This window comes from Chelonus insularis, unplaced genomic scaffold, assembly GCF_013357705.1.
Source record: "Chelonus insularis isolate UGA/USDA-ARS -01 unplaced genomic scaffold, ASM1335770v1 contig_24_pilon, whole genome shotgun sequence".
Classification (NCBI taxonomy): domain Eukaryota; kingdom Metazoa; phylum Arthropoda; class Insecta; order Hymenoptera; family Braconidae; genus Chelonus; species Chelonus insularis.
In genome coordinates, this window is record NW_023276446.1 from 1382640 (window position 1) to 1409914 (window position 27275).

General features: G+C 28.5%; 7 protein-coding genes across 13 annotated transcripts; 3 read left to right on the top strand and 4 right to left on the bottom strand.

Annotated features, from left to right (window-relative positions):
• Positions 1-92: 92 nt before the first annotated feature.
• Positions 93-2453, top strand: frj (farjavit). The gene is made up of 6 exons (XM_035079472.1): positions 93-671; positions 757-1028; positions 1105-1256; positions 1356-1564; positions 1674-1995; positions 2068-2453. The coding sequence occupies exons 1-6, from the start codon at positions 460-462 to the stop codon at positions 2284-2286; spliced, it is 1386 nt and encodes a 461-aa protein (XP_034935363.1). The 5' UTR covers positions 93-459; the 3' UTR covers positions 2287-2453.
• Positions 2454-2579: 126 nt separating this feature from the next.
• On the bottom strand, positions 2580-5700 carry SC35 (SR family splicing factor SC35). Of its 3 annotated transcripts, XR_004690077.1 has the most exons (6): positions 5396-5700; positions 5037-5180; positions 4730-4924; positions 4353-4443; positions 2887-3376; positions 2580-2717 (listed from the first exon to the last, which is right to left on the bottom strand). XR_004690077.1 is itself a non-coding variant. In XM_035079473.1 (4 exons), exons 1-4 carry the CDS (start codon positions 5575-5577, stop codon positions 4437-4439), a joined length of 528 nt encoding a protein of 175 aa, XP_034935364.1. In that variant the 5' UTR covers positions 5578-5700; the 3' UTR covers positions 3464-4436. The 3 variants fall into 3 exon arrangements, 1 of the variants encoding a protein (XP_034935364.1); XR_004690076.1 differs by having other exon boundaries at positions 2591-3376; XM_035079473.1 differs by lacking the exons at positions 2580-2717; positions 2887-3376 and having other exon boundaries at positions 3464-4443.
• Positions 5701-8705: 3005 nt separating this feature from the next.
• On the bottom strand, positions 8706-16262 carry LOC118064667 (GATA-type transcription factor sreA-like). Of its 3 annotated transcripts, none has more exons than XM_035079429.1 (8): positions 15856-16262; positions 14967-15122; positions 14154-14611; positions 13724-13851; positions 13608-13654; positions 12467-12652; positions 11821-12070; positions 8706-11741 (listed from the first exon to the last, which is right to left on the bottom strand). In XM_035079429.1, exons 1-8 carry the CDS (start codon positions 15991-15993, stop codon positions 11317-11319), a joined length of 1788 nt encoding a protein of 595 aa, XP_034935320.1. In that variant the 5' UTR covers positions 15994-16262; the 3' UTR covers positions 8706-11316. The 3 variants fall into 3 exon arrangements, with proteins under 3 accessions (XP_034935320.1, XP_034935319.1, XP_034935321.1); XM_035079430.1 differs by having other exon boundaries at positions 11302-11439; positions 11545-11741; positions 13608-13851; XM_035079428.1 differs by having other exon boundaries at positions 13608-13851.
• Positions 16263-17003: 741 nt separating this feature from the next.
• Positions 17004-20499, bottom strand: LOC118064666 (thioredoxin domain-containing protein 11). The gene is made up of 8 exons (XM_035079427.1): positions 20082-20499; positions 19799-20009; positions 19481-19711; positions 19197-19403; positions 18921-19118; positions 18405-18838; positions 18020-18332; positions 17004-17950 (listed from the first exon to the last, which is right to left on the bottom strand). Exons 1-8 carry the CDS (start codon positions 20300-20302, stop codon positions 17108-17110), a joined length of 2658 nt encoding a protein of 885 aa, XP_034935318.1. The 5' UTR covers positions 20303-20499; the 3' UTR covers positions 17004-17107.
• Positions 20500-20698: 199 nt separating this feature from the next.
• On the top strand, positions 20699-22942 carry PIG-Q (phosphatidylinositol glycan anchor biosynthesis class Q). The gene is made up of 5 exons (XM_035079332.1): positions 20699-21817; positions 21895-22175; positions 22249-22441; positions 22543-22657; positions 22728-22942. Exons 1-5 carry the CDS (start codon positions 21005-21007, stop codon positions 22916-22918), a joined length of 1593 nt encoding a protein of 530 aa, XP_034935223.1. The 5' UTR covers positions 20699-21004; the 3' UTR covers positions 22919-22942.
• Positions 22935-23655, bottom strand: LOC118064625 (uncharacterized). The gene is made up of 2 exons (XM_035079340.1): positions 23439-23655; positions 22935-23367 (listed from the first exon to the last, which is right to left on the bottom strand). Exons 1-2 carry the CDS (start codon positions 23504-23506, stop codon positions 23028-23030), a joined length of 408 nt encoding a protein of 135 aa, XP_034935231.1. The 5' UTR covers positions 23507-23655; the 3' UTR covers positions 22935-23027.
• Positions 23656-23756: 101 nt separating this feature from the next.
• SCCRO4 (DCN1-like protein SCCRO4) lies at positions 23757-27085 on the top strand. Of its 3 annotated transcripts, none has more exons than XM_035079333.1 (6): positions 23757-24014; positions 24217-24444; positions 24589-24866; positions 25531-25897; positions 25976-26183; positions 26259-27085. In XM_035079333.1, the coding sequence occupies exons 2-6, from the start codon at positions 24316-24318 to the stop codon at positions 26339-26341; spliced, it is 1065 nt and encodes a 354-aa protein (XP_034935224.1). In that variant the 5' UTR covers positions 23757-24014; positions 24217-24315; the 3' UTR covers positions 26342-27085. The 3 variants fall into 3 exon arrangements, with proteins under 3 accessions (XP_034935224.1, XP_034935225.1, XP_034935226.1); XM_035079334.1 differs by having other exon boundaries at positions 23757-23935; XM_035079335.1 differs by lacking the exons at positions 23757-24014; positions 24217-24444; positions 24589-24866 and adding an exon at positions 25273-25426.
• Positions 27086-27275: the final 190 nt, after the last annotated feature.

The window sequence follows — 27275 nt, forward strand, 5'->3', positions numbered from 1 at the left end:
ACATGTATAGGTAAAAATTGTTAACTATATCAACTTGTGTTTATTTGATCAAAGAATAAAATTCTTACAACAACACACAGATAACTTATACATATATTAATCAGTCAATAAGTCTGAAATTGTGTTATCAATGACTTATTAAACTTTATAATTTAAAAAATCTGTACATTTTTAGTGATATTTGAGGTCAACTATATTCACAATTAACAAAACGTGGAAATAATTATTGCAATTGTGAGAATTCCATATTTTAATACTAATTTTGGTGAATAGTGTTTTAGTTAATTTTAAATTATTTAAATTATCAAAGCAATTATTGCATAACATAATTTAAAATGAAAACAAGTCTACCATACAGACAGTATGAAATAGCGAAAAATTATTGAATTTATTCGATCAAAGTCTTTTTTGGAGTGAATACATACTAGAAGATAATAAAAAATTTTTATACGCTTCACAATGTTTATTGATGATATAATTTACGTTGGTATTTTATTGGGAAGTATTGCTTTTGGAGATATATTTCGGAAAATAAAAAATCCAAATACAAAACAATGGGTCAGCACTACAGTAGGATTTATAATTGCATTTATTGTATCAGGATGGCATATTGTCCATCCAATTTGTATAACTTTTATTAATGCTCTTATTATTTCTCAACTATCTCACAAGTAATTGAACATAATATTTTTATATCATTTTAAAGCATGTATAAAAAGATGATCTTCAAATATTTAATAATGTTTTTTCTTTCAGAATAAGGCATACAGTAGCTTTTGTCTTCTCATTTTTTTATCTCTTAGTGATCTTCCGTTCAGCAGACTGGTTTGGACTTCCAATTTCTCCTGGTCATACAAATCTAATCCTGATGATGATGACCTTAAAATATGCTGGTTTAGGATTTGAAATAAAAACTGCTATTGAAGAATTAAAAGAAAATCCAGATGTTGATTGTTATAAAGCGATGAAGAACATTGGAATGATTGATGTTGTACATTATGGATTCAGTTACATGGGTATACTGACAGGTAAGAATTAATTTTTGTATTAAAAAAATGTCTAATGAATTTAATCAACTAAATAAATGCATCATTCTCATTTTAGGGCCATATTATAGATATAGAACATATTGGGATTGTATTAATCGCAATTTCGCAGATTATATTGATTGTTGGGAAATAACTTTTAGTAAATTGAAAATTATATCGATAAATGCGGTAATTTTTTTCGTATCAAATTACTGTTTCCCTTACACTGTAAGTAAATTACACTAAATATATTTATATGTAGCTTGTGACACACATTTTAAAATGTAAAAATAATTAATTTATGAAAAAATGATTTATGTATTCCAGTATGCCTTAACAGACGATTTTATGGAAAGATCGTATTGGTACCGAGTTTGGTATGTCTATCCAACATTTGTCACTTTTAGAACGAGATTATATGTCGGAATGATGTTTTCCGAGTGTGTTTGTCAAATGGCTGGATTGGGAGCATATCCAATAAGCTCACAACCACGATCTGGACTTGGTCCTAAAGACTATAAAGTAGCGACCCAAATGTAAGCAATTTTTTTTTATTTTCTTTATAAAAAATACTAATAAGCATGGTAATTAATTTAAAACTAATAGAAAATTTGTATTTTAATTTGAAATAATTTAATTTTCTAGTGTTTTAAATCCGGAAAAAATAAAAGAAGAAAAAATGGACTTTGTAACAGTACATAATATAAATATAAGAGGAGTTGAAACGGCATATTTAGTTAGAGATGCTATGAAACAATGGAATATTACTGTACAATATTGGATGGCGACCTATGTATACAAAACTTTTCCTCACAAAGTTCTTCGAGTATACTTGACCTTCATTATATCTGCAGCTTGGCATGGTCATTATTTTGGTTACTATGTCTGTATATTTTCAGTACCATTTTATCTTCCAATTGACGATCTTTATGTTAAGTTTTATAACCAAAGTAAAGAAGGCAGTTTTGTAAGTAAAAATTTGTATTAATTTATTTATTAAATTATGAAATTTATTGTTTATAATTAATGTTAATTGCAGGCGAAGAAAGCTTGGTGGTTCTTTCTCTGGTTTTGCAGATTTTCGTGTATGGCTTATTTAGGTTTTGGTTTTCAATTATTATCATTCGAAAATAATTATCGATATTATTGGAAAGCAGTCTATATGATTGGCCATATTGTTGCAATAATTGTTTATATTGTAGGATTAGGAATAAAACCATTTCTACTTGTTAATGGTGATAGTAAAAAAAGGCTGTGATTTATACATAAAAGTGTTTGCCATATTTATTATTATTTAGAAACTTATATATACTTGCTTTTATATTGGATATATATAAATATAATAGTATTTTTGAAATATTACGTGTTATTAACTGAAGTTTTGTAAAAATAACACTTAAAATTCAATTACTTTTACCGATGAAACGAATAATTAATTGTATGATATTGTTATTTTGTTAGTGATAAGGAAAATGTAAATTTTGACTGCATATAGTCACTAAATATAAAGAAAAAATCAAATATATTTATATTGTCATAAAAACGTATTTTATTTTTAAAAATTCTAAAATAAATAATTGTTACCTACCAGCTGAATAAATAAATTATATGTCAAATAATTATTATCAAATAGTAACTAATCGAATTTGTTTTTTTATACTTACATCATCGGTGTACGTGTTACTTATCCTGAAAACAAGTGCAACAGACAAACAAGATAAAGCGTAATCTTGGTATCACTTAAAAATCGAATATTGATGTAAAAAAAAAACATTTCTCGATTATAAAATCGTCTTCGCGTGATGGAAAAAAAAATTTGGAATTAAATTCGAAAATTTTGGTTTTTAAAGAAACTCACGGTTTGAAAGTGACGATTATTTGTAGAACTTCATGGATTCAAAACTGCAAATATTTTGAATTGTATTGGAAACGTTGGAAGAATCATCAGTTTCATCATTTCATAATTCTTTCTTAAGGTGTTATCGAGAAAGATTATGAAGATCGAACCGGAACTCTTTTTTTCGTCAGCATTCCCGAGGTCTGGTGATGATCACGGCCATATCAGCTCTACTAGACTGCTACACCAGATGATTTCAGAGGCCCAGGGCAGCTCTGATGATTATTCTTGTTTCTTATTTTCTCGAACATGATCCTAACTGCGCTCCAACCCCCCAGAGTGATAGAGTGAGCACGCGTCCTCACTCACAGCAACCCTGCACGCGAACCTGCTTTTCACCAGACCACCAACCGCTCGCTTACAGCAAACTGCATTCAGCCCCGCTACATCGGCTTACTCTGCTTACTCTCAGCTTACCCCCATCACTCGAAACGCCACTCCTTTCCACCGCCTGTGGCACCATAAAATCACAACTTAGTTATTGACTATAACTTAGCTGAATCCAGTTTTTCAGTATTTTCAAGACAGTATCAATCGGTTAAACTACTATATAACTTTTTATTATTTATCAATCAAACAAAAGTGAATTACTGCGACATGACTTACGATATTATACGAAATTTATTCACATGGCGATCCACAAATGATCGTCTCAAACATCATGCACATGATATGCTTGTCGCTTGTCATTTTTTTTCATTTAATATACTTTATTATGAATGGTAAAGTACATAAATAAACCTGTAAGTAATTACAGAAAACGCAAAACTTATCGTCTAGAAAAATCTATACACTGCGAAGTCTACAATTAATTATCAAGATATTTCAATTAACGATAAGTTTGTTTTATCAATTTTTATAAAGGTTGATAAGTTTATTAACTATTATATTTCCATTTTTCTTGTTTTATATCTAAAAATGCCTATACGTATTAGGAGATTACCCGTGGAGAGTTATTTTGTTTATACAATTCGCGAGAAACAAATTACAAATGAAATTTATTACAAATAAGTATTAGATGAAATATTACCATGTTATTCTTGAATTAATAATCCATGAACTGACACTATAATAATTTATATTTAATTGATTTATAACAATATATATGGATGTCTCTATATCTGTATATATTGATAATAGTATACTTGACACATTAGTAACTATTATAATAATGGTAAAAAATTGATTAAACAATATTATATTCTATCGCGAAACTAACGGTATCGTGATTTTTCATTGACTTATTTATTAAATTTAATTAATTTCCTTCTTTCATTATTTGTATTTCTCTAGAGATATATTAGAATTAACTTGGATTTCAATAAAAATCCCAAAAAAGTGCGTCATAATAGTTAATAATACGAAAATGATTAATTAAAAGATGCGAATATGCTTAAGTGAAAAAGGTATTTAGATTGTTATTATACCTTTTATAAATTTCAGAATTATCTGCATGTAACTCGGCACGTACATCTCATTCCATTGTACTTTCATACATTTTTATCAACACTTCAGTCCCTAAAATAGAGAAAAATATTAATATTAAATAACATTAGCCACAAAAATTTTTTTAATTAAATTTTTCATTCACTTATCGACTCATAACTCTTTCGATAGTTTACTCAAAAGATTAAATGTTCTATTTTGTAATTATTTATGACTTTTAACTATCTTCTTGATTTAAAACTATTTATTTACTTATCAATGATAATAATTAATTTTTAATTGTTTTTACTTATCAATTATGATTATAAATATCAATGATATAGTAATTATAGATTTATCAAAATAAACTCTAAATTACCTGGATTTTGAGCGACTATTTTCTCTGTCTGCTGACTTGCTGCGAGAGCGAGATTTTCCTCTAGAACTTTTACTGTCGGAACGTGAGCGACTGCGACTACGAGAATAAGAACGCCTTCGATCTCTATCTCGGCTTCGTGATCTAGAACGAGATCTTGAACGAGATCGTCTGCGATCTCGGCTGCGACTTCGAGATCTATAGAAAAAGAAATGGTTCGTTGTGAGCATACATCATACAACTAAATTATAAACTAAAAATAGAATCACATATATATGCAAAAAATTTTTAATAATCATATCTTTCTTACCTTCCGCGTCGTCGGCTTCCTCGACTTCGATGAGGAGAAGTAGGTCTTCCATACCGTGCCATCTGCACACGAAGCTCCCTTCCATCCAACAAACGACCATCCATAGCATCTAATGCATCTTCGGCATCACGTTTATCGTAAAACCTGTGAAAAAATATTTATTTATAATCTTTGTCTATTCAAATTTTAGATTTATGCAAATATTTTAGACAGATGGTTCCAATTCGTTAAGAAACACCAGGAGTATAAGATGACGTCATGAATTAATAAACAGCCAATAACCACGCTTGGATAAAAACACAAAATAAATATTTATATATTTTAATGAAAGAATAAAATAATGTAAATTTTTTACTCACCTTACAAAAGCAAATCCACGACTTTCACGAGTAAAGCGATCTCGAGGGATATAAATGTCGCCAACTTCGCCACATCTCTCGAAAACGCGTCGTAAATCTTCCGGTGTCGTTCTGTATGTTAAATTATCAACTTTTAAAGACACCATCCCGTCAATGCGGGGAGGTGGTCGACCGTAACTCATTTTAAAATGTTAAAAAATTATTTAGCGGTTTGATTTATTTAATTTTTCACTAAAACTGTTTGGTGTAAGTATAACGTCTATTCACGACAACGACAAAATGGAGTATACGGATGAAAAGTAAAAGACGCCTAAACTCGACGGAAATAAATCAGAGTCGCTACTACGTGAGTCAAGTTACACCACTTACTTCCGGAAAAAATTTAAATTTAAATGTCAAAGATAAATCGTGCAAAATGTTTCAAAATCAACTATATTTTTGAAATAAGATTATCATAATAAATAACTCAAAATAATTAATTGTTTATACACGACTTATTAAATTATTTAAGTTATTATATATTATTAATATTTCATTTGTTATTATAACTGTGTTGAAACTGCGCCTGTGATATCACAACAATGCTATGATAGCATAATTTTCTTTATTTATTGTTATAGATTTATCAATTGCTATCATCAATTATGTTGTTTTATAAGTAAATAATAAATTCTTTGCAATATGAATAAGATAAATTTTTAAAATATACACGATGAAAGAATTGAATAAAAGAGAACATATTGTAATTTTGTATAATTTTTAATCATATTGAAATTGGAGTATATCAAAATAGGTCTTAATGATTAATATTGATAAAACATACGATAAATATTGTACCTTGTTATACCACTTACACTATTTACTATTCAACAAATTGAAAATACTTATAACGATATACACAACCTTGAATAATCTCAACAGCTGTTGGCATTAGATTGAATCAATTAATTTTGTTTTTGGGTACAAACGTAAATTTTATTTTTCTATTGCTATATTTATCTATGAAAGATGAACCTCTTTTTATCACTTATCAATCATTGATTTATTTATCTATTATATTAGTCAGATGACCATATAATCTCACGGATGATTTTTTTAATCATGTACAACATACATGAGAACATTCAGAATTTGTTTATGTCAATTTTTTTATGAAAAAAAATAAAATAATTTTCACATTGTCAATATTTAAAGGTTTTTTAAAAGTTTTATTCTTAATATAATTAAAAAAAATTACTAAAATTACATATTATTGTATTATAATTATTGTTTAAAATTATTTAATCACGAGACAAAAATTTTTCAATGCATTTTTTGTGAAAATTATTTCATTTTTTCAATCAATGAGTAACAAAATTTTGTTCAATATTCTTCATAATTAATGAGAATCACAAATTAAGTTGTAAAATATACTGTTAAAAAAATTTAATTTACTATAGAATCAAAAATTATTATGTCTCATCATAATTTATGTCATATGTTCAATACAAAAATAATATTCAGTCAATTAGTTCAAATTAATACTTGCGCGTGATAAGAAAGGGGTAAAATTATTTAATTTTCAATTACAAAAAGCATGTTGTATTTATATTGCTGTTTTTGTTTTCAATATCATTTCATTATTATAGTATATTACATTTTTTTTGTATTGTTTTAGTATTTTGTTTAATACGGTCTACGCGTGTATTTTTTTTTTATTTATGATACATTCAAAGTAATCGAATGTATGAGAGTCACGTAGACGGACGGAACACTGGCATGAGCTAGTTTAAAATATACAATATTACATAGCTTTTTTATATAACAATTTTGGCATTTTTTTTTCTTTTTTTTCTCGTTTTTTTTTTACAAATATATCAATAGACATGAGTGTCAAATGAAAAATGATACAAAATTTTATGACGCTAGAATTCATATAACGAAAAAAATTACAAACACACATCATTCGTTTTTAATTTATTATATCGAATATAACATTTTTTTTAATTAGAATTCCCAAAAAAGAAATTATTTTCAACAAAATAAAAAAAAAATTTATGTTACTTAATGTAATTTCTATAAAAAATAAACATTCTTAGTGAAGAAATTTTATTTATTAAAAAAATAGTTTTCCAATAAAATATTATAACAGAGTTGAATAAATTATTTGAGTATTTAATCAGCTGATATACAATTTTTGTTGAAAATAATTTTCTCTTAGTGTTAAGGATCGTATTCCGTACCGTACAAGCGTTTATTCTCAGCAATAAATCAATAATAATTATAATAATAATAATTAATAATAATAATAATTAATAATAATAATAATAATTAATAAAAATAATAATAATTAATAATAATAATCATACAATTAACAATCGCATAAAGAAAATTGATTGAATAATACAGTGAAAAATGAAGAGAAAATATATAATAAAAAAATTATAATGTAAAATAAATTAAGCCAGTCACTGCTGCCAAATGTTACATAAACGTTGGTGCGAATGGACAATAAGTTATAATGGTTTAAATAAAAACGCAAAAGTCGTAAAAACAGATGTAAAAAAATTAAAATAATTAAATAAGTAAATTAATTCATTTAAGTATTGTTTTGAATAAAGACTTAACGCTAAAATCAAAGGTATGGAATACTGATGTAAAAAAAAATTCTATTAGAAGCCTCCGCTACAAATTGCCGAATTTGTCAAATTATGACGATTTTGCATATCTAAATTCTTACATGTAAATAGAGTTTAAGTAACTAACTACTCCTTTACAATCGTCACATTCTTAATTAATTGTATATCTTTTTTTTTGTTCTTTCGAGTCAACAGATTCATTAATATCAATATTTAGTCATAAAATAGCAATACTTGTTAAATTCATGGTACATTATTATATAAAAATATTCTCTAGTTCTAGTATATTTCAATTAGTAGAGAGCTCAAACTTAATTCATCTTAAAAGCTTACATAGTAATAAAATAATCGCATATGTATAATAATAACTACGTAATAATGTATTTCAACCAGCTAATGTGAGCGAAATTTATTGATAATAATTAATATGAAATGCCTAAATAGAATAACTGTCCATTTTTTCTTGGCAAAGTCACAAAAATAGTAAGCCATTTGGTCTCTATACATTTTTTTTTTATTGATAGAAAAAATTACTTTGTAAAATGAGAAAACCTTTCATTAAAATATATTTTTATAACAATAAACTATTAACAATTTTTTTTTATGTTCAAACAACATATTCATTTAAATATAATTAAAATGATTAATTACTTTTAAGTTGTTATTTTAAAAAATTAAATATCATCATTGATTTGTGTATTTGCTAAAGTAATTTTTTCTTCGATTTTTATTTTATTCGGTATAAAATTTGATGTTATCTTATAAAAATGAACGATCGTAAGATTAATGCACACATTGGCATATATTTTAAATATCTTCTCTCAATCATTATTTTATCATTTTATGGCTAATACAATAAAAATGTTACAAGTTGATCCGATTGATTTATATAAAAAAGGAAGTGCACAATGGAAGAATCACAATCAATTAACGAGTCAAAGAAGTATTCAATCACTTTCTTCATCAACTCGTCAGGCTAATTCATGTCTCACTTCTATCAACGTCGTTATGGTCATTAATGCCTCGAGGCTTTATCAACATTTTCTGTTTGAGTATCATCATATAGAATAGTAAATTTATATAATATATGAATATATATTTATATATAAACATATTTTACTTGTTTGTTTATAAGGCTCCATGGATAACAACTATTACTAATTTGTCCAGGCATTTATATATCGGTTTTTCTTTGCGTTCAACGATTATTCGGTTATTAAGTTACTTTCTACATGAAAAAGTAAAAAAAAAAAAAATAGTAAATTTTTTAAGAAGAAAAATGAGTAAAAAAAATGACAAATTTGTGTTTTATGCCCTTAACTATATCTATGTTACAGACTAAATCTATTTTTGGCAAAGTTATTTAGGTATATGACATTTATTAGGTATAACAATACATGAGTGTAAATGCACTGGCCATAGTTATGCGCTATTTGAGAAAATCATTTATTAATAGCAGGCTATTAATTATTATTTCATTATTTATATTCTGTACAATTGGAAAATAATTAATTAAATCAATGGAAAAGGTGGTTACCGAATAATCAGTTTTAATTTATCTTTTTCATAATAATCCCGATTTAAATACCTGGAACAATAAAATTTATTATTTTCAACTTCTTGTGTAGAGAGCAATTATTTGTATCATTACTGTAATTCCTGCATCGTATCTGGCCATACTTTTTGAGTATCTTTGTCATCATCAAGTTATTTTTGACTATCATTGTAATATCAAATTATGTTATCACTCATTAAAAAGAACAAAAAATTCTTCTTTAAATAAGAATCTATTTCGACAAGACAAATAAAAATCGGTGAAAATAAAAAATTATACTGTAATTTTTATCAATTTAATTTCATTCGGCTAAAAAACTTTTATTGTGATTGTAAAAAAAAATAATAAAATTTTCTATTTTATCTAATGGCAGAATAATTTTCTTATATCTCAAAAATATTTTTTGTTCTATTTATGATCATGTAAATTGCGCTATACGAATTTTTAAGTACACTAAATACGTGTTTTTTTTTTTTTTTTATTCTTTAATAAATGAGATGTAAAATATGTAGAAGCTTTTCTAAATATTTATCTCATTTATAATATCAAGTATATTATAAAATAATTACTCGTTAAATTTAATGTATAAAAATCATTCCCGTTTTCTTAATGCCTTATCTAACTTGTAAGTAAATTCTCCATATTTTATACTATCAATTATTCGGTTAACAAAGTATGGAAATAGTATGAGAATTGAGGATTATTATTAAGATATATTTATAATGAAATAAGTATAATTAATAATAATTATTTAAATTATAATCATCGCAAAAGTACTGCATTGTACAATTGGAATAAATCACCATACTTTGTTTTTCATTTCCGCATCGAGCGCAAGTACACTTTTCGTGTGAGTTACTTTAAAGCCAAAAATATAAAACAAATAATAAAATCACTAGTTAATACGTTTGCATATATGCATGCGAGTGTATATGTATACTGGATCATGAGAATTAAAAAATAACGTTATTAATTTATTAAGAGTATTATCATTGTTGTCATTCAGTGAACTAAATAGCCCGTGGAACAAAACAGTAGAAGCTTAAAGATTGATTTGACTGTATCATATTCAACAATTAAGAAACAGTGTCCGATATTTAAAAAAAAAATAATGATTAGATGACGAAATGAATAATATAAAATTACAATGAGCGCAAAAAATCAATTTTCAAGTGTATATACAATTTGTTTATCAATGCACAAGTGCGAATATAGAAAAATTTAATATAAAAATACACTTTTTTTTACTGTCAATATATGTATGTATAATTATCAGGCACATGCATGCAATATTTACAAGTTCGCAACTTGAATGATTATTAACACGTGTTTAATACTGTAATTTAATATCAATAATATAACACTTTGGACCACGGGCTACGTAGCTTTTAAATCTGATGATCAAGACGATATAGATGTCATGTCATTAAATTCACTTGCTTCGTCTTTCTCTTTGTTTTCTTTTAAATATAATACCACCATTCGTTTTTTCAGTCCAATTATGAGATTTACAAAGCGTAGAGAGCATTTTTGAATTTTTAAAACAATAACAAAACGATATGTTAGAGTAATATCAAAACAGAGTGTAAATTGGACAAATAAAAAGGCCAATAGACCAATAAGAAAAGATAACATAACAGTTGCACCCTGTTTGTGTTACCGGACAGATCATATTCCTGATGAGAAAAATTCCTCCTTATATTCACTAATTACTGACAATCCAATAATTTTGAGCTTATTAGCATTTCTCAGTGTGCCTCTTCTGATAATGAAGTTGCAACGAGATTTAATGGTACGTCAGATACATTGTCTTCATCGCCATCGTCAGCCTCTTCAGACGTACTACATTCCCTCGCTTCGTTTTTGACATGCTGTGTAAAATTCATGATGTCACTTGTTTTAGGTGAGCCAACAGATATTCCATCACGGGTCACACGACTAACTAGATCTACGGAATACATGTGCGGCGTACTCACGTGCATCATGTAAGAGGAAAGAGGAAGAGGATAGTTGAGTTGTGCCGCTGCAGTCGGAGAATGAGTTCCTGACAAATTCTGAGGTGTTAAAGCAGCCATCATTAGATGAGGTTGAATTTGTCGACGTAAAGCTGCCAGCATATCAGCACTTTCAGCATCCATTTGTTCAGTTTTTGTAGATACAACGGCTTCTTTTTCTATTAAATTAAATAAATTATTATTATTAAATATAATAATATATCTTAATAAGAAAGATAAAAAATTAAAATTTCTTACTTCGATGTCTTGTAGGTTTTTCACCTTTAGGTCTACGTCTACGAGTATGTATCGTATCCCTTCTCATGGTTACAGGTCTATTAACTCCATGAAGTTTATAATAAAGCCCACAAGCGTTGCAAACCATCTCACCCTTCATATTACGTCTCCAAATAGTTGTTGTCATGGTTCCACAATTTGTACAAGACATATCTACCTTTTTAGTCATGTTCGTACTCTGTTGATCAAACTGTTGTCGCTGTTCATCCACCTGGAATACAATAAATAGAATAAATAAATGAAAGAATGATTGTACTATCAATAATTCACAACTATAATAAAAAAAATTATTCATCTAAATCAATATTCTTATTTTATTCGGTATATAACGATACAAAAAATGGCTGAATGCAAAAAATAACAAAAAGATTCTAGAGGACAAACTTTCAGCTTCCTATTGATCTTATTTTAAATGCTTTTACGCCGAAATTTTCCTTTGTTAAGTGTATTCCACGGAAGCAGAATTATATTCAATTTGACAAAGAATAGATGTATTGAAAAATCGTAATTCATAAATATTAATGAAATCTTCAAAAGAAGCTAATATTATATAAAATTTATTTCATTATAGATAATGTTTCCTAATAATAATAAAATAAATAAATACCTTATTTTTTATATGATTTGACCAGTAAGTAAAATCATGTGCTTGTTCTTCACTGGATTCATGATGATAGCTGACAATATCAGGGCTAGTTGGTGCTTTACTAGGGTAACTTTGTTTTCGTCTACCTTTTGTCTCTTTACGGCCTATACTAGCTGGACTGGATGGATTACTATCCATAGACGCACTCTAAATAAATAAAAAATTATCATCCATATATTAGTTAGTCTAAATAATTTTAACAAACAATATTAAAGTCAATTTTAGTATATATTTGTAATGTTTAAAAAAAAACCATCTTTAGAATGCAAATGAGGTACTAAAGTTATAACAGCCATAATATAACTTAAAATTGATTTATTTGACTGACGGATCCGTACCAGGAACAGTCATAAATGAACAGCATTTAAGTTTAAGAGAGATACTAGTTAATACCAGTATTGCTGCAGGTAAATTTGGAAATGTTTTCGACCATTTCCTTAACTTATTTGACATGGCTATTATCGGGGAAAAATTCACTGTAATGGAAAATTGAACAAAGAGTATTCTGCCAGTACTGTACTCAATCTTTATGAGACTTAAGTTTAACAAGAGAAGAATCCAAGTTCCAGAGCATCGAACAAAGACTCCTTAAAATCCATTGAGACCTAAGCTTATCTGAACATCTGTTAACAGCGGGTTGACACGGTAGGTCCGGTAGGTATAGAGCTCATACTGCCTATCACAAAGCGCCTTTCTAGTTATCTATTATCTGCCGAGGCCAAGTTGCAGACCTCCCCTTACCTGAAGGGGCAGGTGGGACTTGAATACAACCCAAAGGGATTCTTTGACACCCAAGGGTCACCTGACCTGCTTTGCTGTATACCTGAGTTCTTGGAGATCGTATTTGCATCGAGCAAACTGTATTGTACTTATTTCATATTTAAATATTATCGTTTGCACAGACTAACTTAAATGACAAAAATGGTAAAGTCAATTTTTCTCAATTAACATTTAGTTGGATATTTTTTTGCCAAAATATAAAATGTAAAATAAAACAAATTATATTAAACAATTAAAAAAGATATCTTCCTAAATTCTTTGTTTCAAAATATTATGTTATTAATAGATTAAAGATGAAAAGAAGATGTAAATTTAAGCTTACTTTATTTTCTAGTGACTGGACACTCCGGTTTCCACGTATTGAACAATCTGAAACATTTCGTTCAATTGTTGTCCCTTGAGTATCACGGTAGAACCTTACTTGAGGTGATATTCTACCTTTGTCTACAGCCGTGATACCGATCTGCCGATTGTTGATAAGAGAACGTAGTAGATTAGTAGCCTCACCAGTAAAACCATTGTTAACTTTGTCACCATTGCTTCGGGTAATTTCCAAATTTCGATTGCTAATAAAAATACAAAAGATAATATTTTTAGTTACTCTAGAGCTCGTATTTGTTTGTTGTATTTAAATTAACACTAAGAAAAATAAGAAAAAATCATCATGCACTATTGTTTAAGATAATTTTATAATCACTTTTACAAAGAGTGATATCACTTTTGCGGTGTTCATTATTATTCAATCTTGATTAACGTTCATGTCTATTTATAAACCTCACCAAATGATTAAATGTATAAAATTCTTAAACATAATCATGTGACATTAACTTACAATTAATTCTTATCATTGACAATTTTTTACACTTACTTCGCTAATGCTTGCCACAACTTTGTCGTTTCTTGATCAATGTGTGTGTCGGAACAATTACTTTCAGGTGTATCCATTCTATTAACTGGACTTTGATTAGGAGAACTTCTTTTCGAAGAACTTTCATTATTACTATCCATTCTCAAACGCTTACTAATAGTCATATCATAACCATTTTCGTCAGCATCAGAATCATGCTCCTCACGATCTTCAATCTCTAGTCTATCAGGATCAGAACTGTTTGAATAAGTATCGTCTTCAGGCTCACATTTAATATTGTCTTGATCAGGTAATTCACTAGTCCGCAATTCTAAGTGATGTGTTTCTGTTTGAGGTATGACATTTTGATTAATGCTTGCGGGTGAATTGGACTCTTCATTGAAAAGAGTTTTGTTGAGTTGTAAAAATGATTGTAATGGACTCAAGTCAGCTATTTTGGCAGTGGAGAAAGACTTTTCCTATAAGATAAAACATAAAAATATTCCATAACTATTATATATCATATCAAATTATATTACAACGATAAGAAATAACTTATAAATATAACTACAAACTCCACCTTAGACACTGACATTGAGTTTTATATAATTGCTACTACGATATTCAAGAACAGATATAGAAGGAATAAAAAGCAGTACACATGACGGTATCCTTATCTATAATCAGATTGCATATGTTGCACATTCTCCGTTTCAACATACATTGAACAGTAAGAATGTTCATCAATGTCAGCATATTAGGTTGTATCTTCTGATGCAATAACTTGTATCAGTAAAAAATTGATACGATTAAGACACATTTTAACGTACATACCTGGTTGTCAGAAGATGACAACTGCTTGGCATAATCCAGGTACTGTTTGAGTATAATATCTGATTTTCGAGATACTTCGCGAAAGTTATGAAGTACATCCAATTTGTACACACATCGATGACAAATAATTGGAGGTAATGAATCTCCATCTTTCACCTGGAAATTAAAAAATATTTCAATATTCAGCTCTTAATTCAATATCTGCATAATATTTTTAAAAGAAAATTTTCTATTTCATTCATTAGTGTCGTGACTTTAGAGAGATATTATTACTGAGACAAAAATACAGGTAGCATGATAAAAATGAGTTGTAATAGACTGTTAGATTAGTGAATAAATGATATGAAAGTATTGATAGAGATTGAAAACAAAGTTATTTCAGGTGCTTACAGATGAAAGGAAAATTTTTAAAGATAGTAATTTAAAAATAAAGTACTGAAAATTGATGATATAAAGAGAAACTGGATGCTTGGTGGTTTGACAAGAGTCTAACGAGTATCCGCGTGTGAAACCTGATAAGAGGGCGATCCAAATAAGGAGCTCAATCCCTCGAACGCGTGTGAGTCGTTGCGGGAGCTACAGAGTTAGAGATAAAGAAGGACATTGTAGGTAATCGTAAGATAAGTTGAACGTAAAATAATATTAGTTGAATAGTATAAGAATAGTGGAGCAGCTTATCACTGCCATTTTAAATCGTCTTATCTCGCGGACACATCTCTTGCCAAACTTTCTCCCCGTGTGGCACGCGCACGCACACACGCAACACGCGGCTGGTTGTAGAACGCGCGAGCGCGAGGTCCCGACCCGCGGGGGCCCAGATGTTGCGTCTATTTTCGATTAGTCTTATTATGATAAATGAAATATTACAAGACATATCCGATTGTCTTACCGCTATTGACAAACACGTCAAAATCTTTTCGGCGAAATTGCGCTGAGCACCTTCATCCTCGAATATGGGCAACTTGACACCGTCCGACGATAAACAAAGGCGACACAGCTCGTAGAACTTGGGCGGTACATTGAACATAATTATAAAATCCGTCTGGTTTGCGGTCCTCCCGTTAAACACGAGTCATTAATATGACTCGGACCGCCCCTGCCGATTTTTTTCTCCACTGCCACTACGCGTTTCTTCACCAGGCGAATGGCTTTTGGAGAGGTTCACTTATCACAGTCACTGTGGCGGCTCATTGTCAGAAGCACTAACAGTACGCACAGCACAACTACTCATACACACGCAAATCATAAACGACAGCGACACAACGACACCATGAAAACCACGAGCACGAGCAACAACGAGTAACATACACGACTCCTGCCTCTTGTTCTCTCACGTTTTTACCAACCGCCACAGTGGCGCTACTGTATTCTCCAGTTTTACCACCGACGGGGGGTTCATTTGTTTACCAACTTACTAAAATTAAAATACCAGGATTATATTTTAATTTTTGAAAACAGTTTTTGACTTTATTATATTTTGCTGTTATTGCTTTTGTTTTCGATAATTTATCTCATTCTTATTTATTGAGATTGTAAATTATTAATCATAAATGATAAATTGACCAATTTTGAATGATTAAGGTGTTGAGTCAGGATTGAATATGATGAAATTCCGCTCTTCCTACCGGAAGTGATTGTAACACAACAAGACTTTCTTATCGCGCATCATATTTCTAAGAATTTGATTACGTCAAGTAATCCAGCCCATAAATAAATAAATCGGGTGAATGGGGGAAATGACTAATGCTTGATTACGCGACCCATCGACTACTTTCGGCCCACGTTCTTTTATCTCGGCCTGATTTAATCATGTATTTTTTACCTCATTCAATTAAAAGTATCTCTTAATTATTATCATTTTATTATATGTTAAAAATTAAATATGTTTGTTTTTTTTTTCTTTTTCTTTGTACTTTCAACAATATTTACAAATATTCACAAAGAATTACATATAATACACAAATTCAATATTAAATCTTAACACATAAAAGTGAATGATACAAAAAACTTGTACTATACATTTTATACACTCGTAAAATACTTAATGCTAATTATTAGGAAAATTGATAATTACTAATGATATTACAAATAAATTCTTGATCATGTTTAATTTTTTCTCTCGTATATATTTTCATGATTATTTAAAAATTTTTCTCAATTAATTTTAAATTTTTGTAATAATTTTTATACTTATCAAAAATAGTCATATATTTTTTGTCATTTTTTAAGTCTTCAACTGATCCAAGAAGCAGGTGAATGTTCCACACATGTTCCAATTTCAGTAGAATTTCACGTTGTTTATTTTTTACATCTGGTTTGGGTAATAAATTTTTTTGTCTCATTATTCTCCGATATTTCTTCAGGTAAGTCTGAATTGTGTCCAAACATAATGCACGAACTCTCGAAATACATGTGCCTGGATATTCTCCAGCACCAATATGACATACATTTATTAGAGCCTCGATTTGTTTATCCATTTCTAAATTAGCGATCACGAAATTCAATAAATTGGGAATGGTGATTGGTAACATTGATGGATATATTGTACTATCATCTTTCTTTTTAGCCGGAAAGAATAAAATTGATGGATATCGATCCATCGTATATTCCCAAAGAAAGTCATTGTTATCTCCATCAATTCTTACAAAATACAATTGATTTACTTGAGATAGTAAATGTGCAACAGTCAAATAAACATAAGAAATAGCACTACAAAATGCACAATAAGGTGAGTGATACATAACAACAACATCTTTAGTCGAATCTAAAATTGTTGGTAAAAAATTTTGAGTATTTAATTCTGGAACACAAATTTCTGATGGATTTTTTTCTGGACACTTGACTCTAGAATATGAATCACGTGCATATCTTCTTGAACTATCTGTTCGTAATGTTCGTTTTAAAGATCCATTCGTGAATTTATTTATAAAATTTATTAAATTATCTAAAGTAAAGGAGTCTTCCATCAAATACTGACTTTCTTGCTATAACAAAAAAGTTAAAAATTAGTTTTCAATAACATATACTCGATAGAGGAATAAACAATCTCTTACCTCAGAATCTAGAATAACTACTGCAGTTTTATCTTTCATTTTTAAAACATCAATTCCAAGACCCTCAGAAAAATGAAAGTAGTGTAAACTATCTATCGTAATAAATGCTAAAGTTCTATTCACATCACAAGCTGATGAGCTCAATTTGATATTCATAGTACGATTATCAATTGGTTCATTGATAAAAATTGGATTATGATATTTATTGCCTGCTAAAAATTTCAAACAATCATTTTCAATAAATTGTTGACGTATTTTAATTGATGAACGAAAGTCATTTTCTTGTGAAATCATAGAAGTCGAATATTTATTTCTAAAAATTATTTAAAAATTAATTAACTCTGACATTTAAACACTAGTTATTGATTATTAAACTTTAACTCACATCGGTTTACTCCATGATTCTTTATGTGATTCTGCTTCAAGAAAATTATCACAGCAATAATTTTCGTTTTCTAGATAATCTTTATCATTATTTACCATCTTGAAAACATCCTTTATTTTACAAATTTCTGGTAATGGACGTAAATTATTAATACTACAAACTTTATCTCCAAAGAAGCCTTCATTTTTACAAAGAAGACATTTATTCATAAAAATTTTAGCACAGCAACTCTTATTAATCCATTGTTGTACTGAAAGACTTACAGGAAATACAGTAGGAAGTGTTTTTGATTCTGATAAAATATTCGAACAAAATTTCATTTTCTGATGGTATTGATCTACATCTTTTCGACGTTTGTCACGAAGATATTCTATCAGTTTATCAGTTGATGGGATATTTTCACAACTGTAATATTGTAATGCTACCTCTCTTACCTATAAAAAGAGTAAACTATTTAATTATCAATTCAGTCATACTGAAAGATGTCAAAAAGCTAAAATAATAATAAATAATTACCAGTTCGTGATAATAGTTGGTACTATGAAACGGATTTCGTGGAGTGAAAAGAAGTAAAACAGGTCCACTCATCAAATAAGGAGCAATTGTCGATGATTTAACTCCAGGAGGTTGCAACCACAAAGACACTTTATGAGTTGATTCTTCCATCCAACGAATAATACTATCAGCAGACCATGATTTATCTTGAGGATAAATCTTAGATTTTAACAAAAATTATCAAACAAATGAATTGAATAACTTAGTTATTAAGAAATAATTATGATAAATATTTACTATTGATTCATTCCACAAATATAAACTAATTGCAGGCGTATGATTAATACCAAAGTGTTCTGAAGCAATTTTAACATTTGTAACAGCAGCAAATATCACATCTCTATTAGGATCTTTTTGTAAAGATTGTACAGCAGCTTTATAAAATTCTCTATATCCAGGACTCACGTTTATTCCTTTAAAATTGAAGAATCCCACCACAACTGACTGTCAAATAATAATAAAAATAAATTGATTCACTTTTTTAATCAAAAAATATTTGTTCAATATCTTATTTCACTTACATCGTTTTCAATTAAAAGCTCTATTAAATCTTGTTTACTTGATATTTTTTTAATTGGATTTAAAAATCCTTCAAGAAAACGCATTATGTATGGTGCCTCATGAATTCCATTGTATTGAATTCCAGGCTCTTTTTTGGGGTAGAGAATTATTACAGGATAACTTTGAATTTTGTTATAAAGTTTCCTACATTCTGAACCTGGATGCCAACAATTAATAGCTGCAAAAAACACCTAAAAGACAAATAGACATTAAAGATGGTATTTTTTAATTAACGTAATATTTTGTTTTTGTAAATTTATTATAAAATAGCTACTAACCTGAGAATTATAGTAATGAGCAACTTGTTCAAATTCTTTTCTAAGTATTTGAGATTCGGAGTCCCATGGAGCATAGTACATAATCAAACTGACATCAGAATCGGATGCTTTATCAATCATAGCACCAAGCTGTCCCTTATAAAAATCTATTATTATTGAGCTTTTATTGAAAAATGGTTTAGCTGGTGGGGGTTTAGAAATCTTTGGAGGTCTGAAGTCAAAAATAAAAAGTTTATGTATAACATTATTAACAGAAAGTATGTTAAGTAACCTTAAAACTTACGCGCTATGTAAGGCGGCAATCGTAATGCTTAATATAACAGCCAAAAAAATACATAAAGTTTCTCTTGAACAAGAAAACATCTTGCTAATGAATTTTTCTTCTATCGATGAAGAAATTGGCGACGATTTGTTCGCCACGTTGTAACTTCCTGAGCTTGTTGTAATAATCGTATTCGAATCATCAACATTTTTCGCCGACTCGTTGTCTTTATCGTTGAACATTATCCGTTGGAACAACGATAAAATAACAAAAATAAATAATTTTATTTCAACGAATACCTTAAATTCAATTTTTGTTCATTTAAATAAAGTATTACTATAATAGGAAACATTATGACTGGCAGTTTTAATGCGATTATTTATATTTAATAATATACCGGAATAATTCACATACGTGTCACTATGCACGTTACACGAGTTGTGGCTCCGAAACTTTACTATACACATTATCACAATCAGCTGATCACGTGTGTAAACATCGATTAACTGTATATACACCAGCGCCATTAATGCCGTCTCAATTTTTGTATACACTACGTGACATAAAGGGTGTCTAATTTGGTATAGGAAAGTATACGGAAATCGCATGTATAACCTTCAAAATCTGGATGGTATTAATGACGCTAGGTATTCACTCAAGTAATACATGGATAATACCGTTTTCGTCATACTCCAAATTTTATCCAATTAATTATACAAATAAATAAAATTACAATATTTAAAAACTAATAAATATTGATATAATGGAAATAGGTTTACAAATAGGTTAATAGTTATAAATAATAGCTCGTAATGATTATATCAAATGTATTTATGTTTACATTATGGATTCATCTACTGTAAATTGGAAATGAAAACATCAACAATTTTTTTCTGTTTTTTAAAGTATCTTTAAACATAACTGTGATAATACAATAATAGAAAATGAAATCACTACTGATTTTTATACCAAACAATTTTCCATCTGAAAAACATGGTTATATTCATGGAAAAGTATATAATGATTACGAAAGTAATAGTAAAAAATTCTTCATAACAAATATGCAGTGTTTAGATGAAGTGAGTAATAATAAAGGACCTTCTACAGGTATTATTGAATCTATTGGTTATTATTCAGGATGTACTGATATTCAAGATTTAAAGAAAAGAGGAAACGATTGGATTGTTATTAGTTTGAGACCGCTACAATGTTTAAAAAGTAGTAAAGAAGTTCATGATTATTATTTACAAAAGATTTTTATTGACAATAAAATTGTTGACAGTTGTGATTATTATACTGTTATTATAATTTACGATACAACAGCATTGTTGAAAACAGAATTGTTTAGACATCATAATGCTACTGGGAATCATTTTTTACAATTGAAGGATATTTTGGAGAGAAAAGCTATTGATGATAAAATGAAAAGAAATAATTATTTTTCATTTTTAAAGGAAATAATATTCATGCATACTTTATGGCTATTCATGTATCCAGTATTATATTCATATAAAATTACTAACAAATTATTGCCAATTTTTAAGTATTCTACACTTGGTTTACATCTTAATAAATGGTTGGAAAATAGTAATTGGATACTATTAACATTAATCCAAGATAAGAAATTTTCTCTGAAAACAATCAATCATATCTTTGCAACAATTTTCGATATATTGTTAGGTATATTGTTTATCAAATTTTTTTTATACGTTATTGGAAACACTCTACTATCTCAAATTCTATTAGATAATGCTGAGGTAAAATTAATTATAAATAATAAAATAATTGTCAAAATTGTTATATAAAATATTTATGTTTCTGTTTTTTTTTACAGATAGTTGTGGATTCATTGAAAAATTTAGTCTACTGGTTGATGGGATCTCCAGCAGGCTTGAAACTTAATTATTCATTCAGTAAAATACTGGGAAAATTTTTTCTTTATCACATCCATTTTTGGTGGCTTTTTTTAGTATCAATAAAACCAGTGATGGATTTCTTTTTTGAAGTTCTTTTATTATTCGGAAGATTAGGAATTACTTTTCAAATAGCTATTGCTGCTGATATTTTAGCACTCGTTAGTTTTCATGCGTACTGCATTTACGTTTACGCAGCAAGGTAAAGTAACTAAAAAAAATATTTATTATAATTGTTATATTACTGTTAATTTATTATTACCATACTTTTACAGACTTTATTATATACAAATTCGAGGATTAACAGCTTTGTTTAGATTATTCCTTGGTAAAAAGAAAAATCCTTTACGTGAACGAGTTGACTCCTGCTCATATCAAGCAGACCAACTTTTTGTTGGTACTCTGCTTTTCACAATATTATTATTTCTAATGCCAACTACATGGGTTTATTACATTGTATTTACAACGGTAAATAATAATATAATTAATTAATTAGTTAATATTGTAATTAATAAGCTAAATATTTAATTTTATAAATGAAATATTTATAACACATTTAAATATTTCAGTTACGTTTAATAATTATCGGCTTTGGCGGAGTTTTAACCAGATTAAGATTTTATTTTCAAGTTTTGCCAGTTTATGCATTTTATTGTTGGCTGTTTAATTTGGAAAATATTCATAGTAAGTATTATAGAAGTGAATAGATAACAGCTTTTTTGTTTTTATTCAACTCTTGTATTCACGTTAATAGGTTCAGTAAAACTAGTCACCAAATCTAGACATGAAAATGGATCTATAACTCTGTTGATGACTACAGTAACTTCTTCATGGAAAGATACCTGGATTCACTGTATTCCAGATACAATAAACCACATTCCTTCTATTGAATGGTCAATGATTGTAAAAAATATACTCTGGGGTAAACTATTATACCCCTTATAATAAAGATTCAAGTATATTAAATTATTAATAAATTTTTTTATTGAAAAATCAGACCGAAAAACATTATCAAACTATTTTAATTAAATTCTATTGCTCGTTACTTGTTGGATTATTCTTTCCCCACAAAGTGTTTACCAAATTTTTTTTCTAATTCTTCTTCAGTTAATTGAGGAAAATAATCTCCTAATTCCCTATCAAATGCTTCATCTAAATCATTCGGTTCTCTGAAGAGACCAAAATAAACAAGGACACTAACTGTACTCCAAATAACTATGTGCGGTTGATACCAAGGTTCATCATCAGTATTCGCACCAGCCTGACTGTAACGTGCTGCCCATTGAGCAGCTGGAGATGTTGAATATTTTATAGGTTGATCTTCATTTTCTTCATCATCAACATCTGTTTGACTTTTGGTTTTGAATGTACATCTATTAATTCGACTAGTATTCCTAAAAACAGATATATTAATTTGAAAATTTAAATGATGAAATTTAGTAAGCAATAATGCAATAAAACTTACCTCAATGAATTTCTGTTGATAGATTGAAATATTATAGACCTAATTTGATTAATATAATTTAAAGCCATCTTTTATATGAAATGATTTAAATATATTTTTACTTAATGTTCAATATTTTATTGCCGGTTATAATATTAATACTTATGATTTATTTGTGTACGGCTTGGCGAAACCGTGGAATGACATCTTCAGTGCAAAGGTATAACCTTTAAAGTTTATTAATAAGATTCGCGAATTAATGGATACTCAATGAAAAGATAGAACAGGTGGCGTAAAAAGGAATGATTAATAAATATTTTGGTATCAAAATTTTCTCAGTCTTTTCTCTGTTTTAGAGTAAAGACTATTGGATAAATTGTCGTTTAGTGGATAATTTTATATGGAATTAAATAATTATAAGAATTTAGGTAGTATAGATACGTTGTTTATAATGAATTCAATCATTTTATGATACAGTGAGTAAGGATGCTAGAAGTTTTTTTGGCAAAGTAGACAAGGTTGGTTGCGATGTTTAAACGCAATTGTTCAAAATTTTAGGATACTCTTTGCATCGAACTGTGTTCTCTTTTTGTCTTGGTAGGGATGACAAATTGTCTGTTAATCATTTTTTTTTAACGTACAATTTCCTGCTTAAAGTTATTCAACCTTATTACCGTCTCCCTTTACTCTCTTTTCCCCTCTAGACTTTATGCCAACCGTCACATTATTAGACATTGATATATCATTTTTCATCATCTGTCTTGTATAAATAAATTATTTTTATAATCATTTCACGCAGTATCTATTGAAGATTCATCAAAAAACGTGGCAAACAATCTGTATATTAGTTATTAAGCAACCGAAACTGTTTAAAAATTCATAAGCTTCTAATGTATTGATGAACTTAACCTCGACTTCATCCAACGTGGAAACAACGGCAAAAAAAAGGGATATTCATTGTGAAACTCAATATATTACTGATCAATTGAGTTTATTCAATTTTTCCAATAGTGGCCAATACTACAAGGTAAATGAGATGTTTCATGAATATCATATTTTGCTAATGAACTTATTAATTGTTTATTGATTGTATTTTTTGAAATTGCAAATGATGTCAAGGTTAGTTTATTTTCATATTAAATATTTATTCTAATATTTGAACATTTTTCAGAGCGGGTGGAAGAAAGACAGAAAAGCGGAACTGATTCAAGGTCAAGATTACGAACATTCAGACGTTAAACGCCAATTCCTTGAGAATCAGATAAGCTCAGGAAGCTCCAGCAAACACAAGAAATCGGGTTTGGGTAGTGGAGGGATGCCTCGCAGTAAGCGCCGAGCGCCCTCCAGTACGAATCACCATCATCATCACGCATCTACTGACATGTCACCAAGTGCCCATGAAGATGGATTGCCTAGACATCCTTCCAAAAGGCTTAGACACACAGCCAAGTAATTTTCTTTTAACTAAGTATTATTTTCATTCTTGAAATGAATTTATTAGATGTAAATAAACAAATTCATTAAATATTATTCAATGGAATAATTCAAGACGAGACCATTGAATTAGAAAAAATTGTAAAGAATCATTATGATAGTGTAATAAGTTAGAGAATTTATGACAAGAGAATTCAAAAAATTCTTCACTATCTTCATTAATGTTTATAAGTTTATTTTTATGTAGTTAACAACTTGATAAAATGTTGGTAGACATTTTAAGTTGGTTATTCTTTGGATGCACCCACTGATTCTAAGTAGATATAGAAGTTAGTTTAAAATAGACTGTCCACAATTTTAGTTTGCCCTTCCTTGACACTGTAGTTAGTTCAATTTTCAAGCTTTCTTTAAATATTTATACAATATTTAACAAAAAAAAAATACTAATTTTTCTTTTTTATTACATAATCATCATAATATGACATATGAAATATTTTTTTTCGTCACATCAATTTGAAAACTCTTGTATTTATTAAAGTTTTATATAGTATTTGACAGTGTATGGATGACAACGGGTGTGTAACAATTCATTAACGAATATGTTGGATAATAAAATAATAAATGGAAAGTTATTTATATTAAATGGATGGTGAAAATGTTTTTTTCTTATTTCTTTCAGTGCTAGGCGATGTGCAAAGACAGAAGATGTTCCAAGTGCATCGTCATTCTCTCAAAAAAGATGTATTGCCTGGTTTCGAGAATATACAGTCCCAGATGATCCTGATACTCTTGGCCCTGAGGGAATGGAAAAATTCTGTGAAGATATCGCTGTTGAACCAGAAAACGTTGTGATGCTTGTACTTGCATACAAAATGAACGCTCGTCAAATGGGTTTTTTTACACTTAGCGAATGGTTAAAAGGTCTGTCGGAACTTCAATGTGATTCCATAAATAAATTACAACAGAAGCTTGAATATCTAAGAAATTTACTCAATGATCCTCACACATTCAAAGGAATTTACAGATATGCCTACGATTTTGCTAGAGTAAAAATATAATTTAATTATTATTTTTTGAGATTGTTTAATAAATTTTTGGATTTAAAAATAATTATTTATGTTTAGGATAAAGATCAACGTAGTATGGATATGGAGACTGCCCGAGTAATGCTTCAGTTATTATTAGGAAAACACTGGCCTTTATTTTCACAATTTGCACAATTTTTAGATCAATCCAAGTACAAAGTTATCAATAAAGATCAGTGGTGTAACATCTTGGAATTTTCCCGAACGATTAATCATGATTTAACAAATTATGATTTAGATGGAGCGTGTTAGTATAAACATTTTAACCATACAATGGTTTAATTATTAAACAATTTTAAAAATAATATAATTTATTTTACAGGGCCAGTAATGCTTGATGAATTTGTTGAATGGTTAAAAGCCCAACGAGGTGAAGTAACATCAATAGGAGTACGAGGCAGCTGAAAAATCACATTAAAATTAATTTTATTTTACGAAAAATACCCGCCTAATTCAACATCTATTTCTCTCTTATAATCAATAATTTTATGCCTTCTCTTCTATCCAAAAACTACGGTTCTTTTTTAAATCATCTATGCGATCATGGTAATAATTAATTAGTTGCATCGAATGTTCAGTTATATCTAAAATTTGTAGTAGAATATTATTTGCATAAAAAATTTCTTTAAATCAAATGATGAAAAATATTTTTGGTCAAATGAACGAATAATTATACCAATATTTCGTTTAAATAGTGTACTAGCCCATAGTTTAATGAGATTAGTATCGCCGTGTATTCTATATATGGTTGTGCTTATAAATTCCATTTTTCAAGCATTAACAGCCTTATAAGATGTTATCAATATTTTTAGTTATTTATTTATAACCATTATCATGATAGAAATGTAAAAATGTAAACCGTCCAACAAATCTGTTATATTTAAATAATATTTAGTTGGATGGATATGTGAATTACTGGATTTATTGCTCTATTTTGAGCACAATCATGTAAATAACGGCGTATTAACTGATAACGACTTGACATTAGTATTAGTATACGGAATTGATTACGTTATTATCATAAAGCAATCAGTAAATTTTGTGCAACGTGCGCAGGTTTTAGGGCTTACCTTCGCCTATGCTCAAAACAAAAGACCCAATTGATGTGGATTCTAAATAGTTAAATAAATTAATTTACTCTCGCTCTAATTGATCGTGGATATTTTTTACTATTCTAGTTTTAATTATCCCGTAAATTGTAAAAAAAAAAGCAAACAAATTACAAGTAATCAAATGTAATATTAAATTACCTTTTTGAAAATAGAATAAGCAATCAATTGCTAATTTTAGTATTCAATAATTCTATAGTCAAGAACTGATTTTATAAATATCGTAAGTT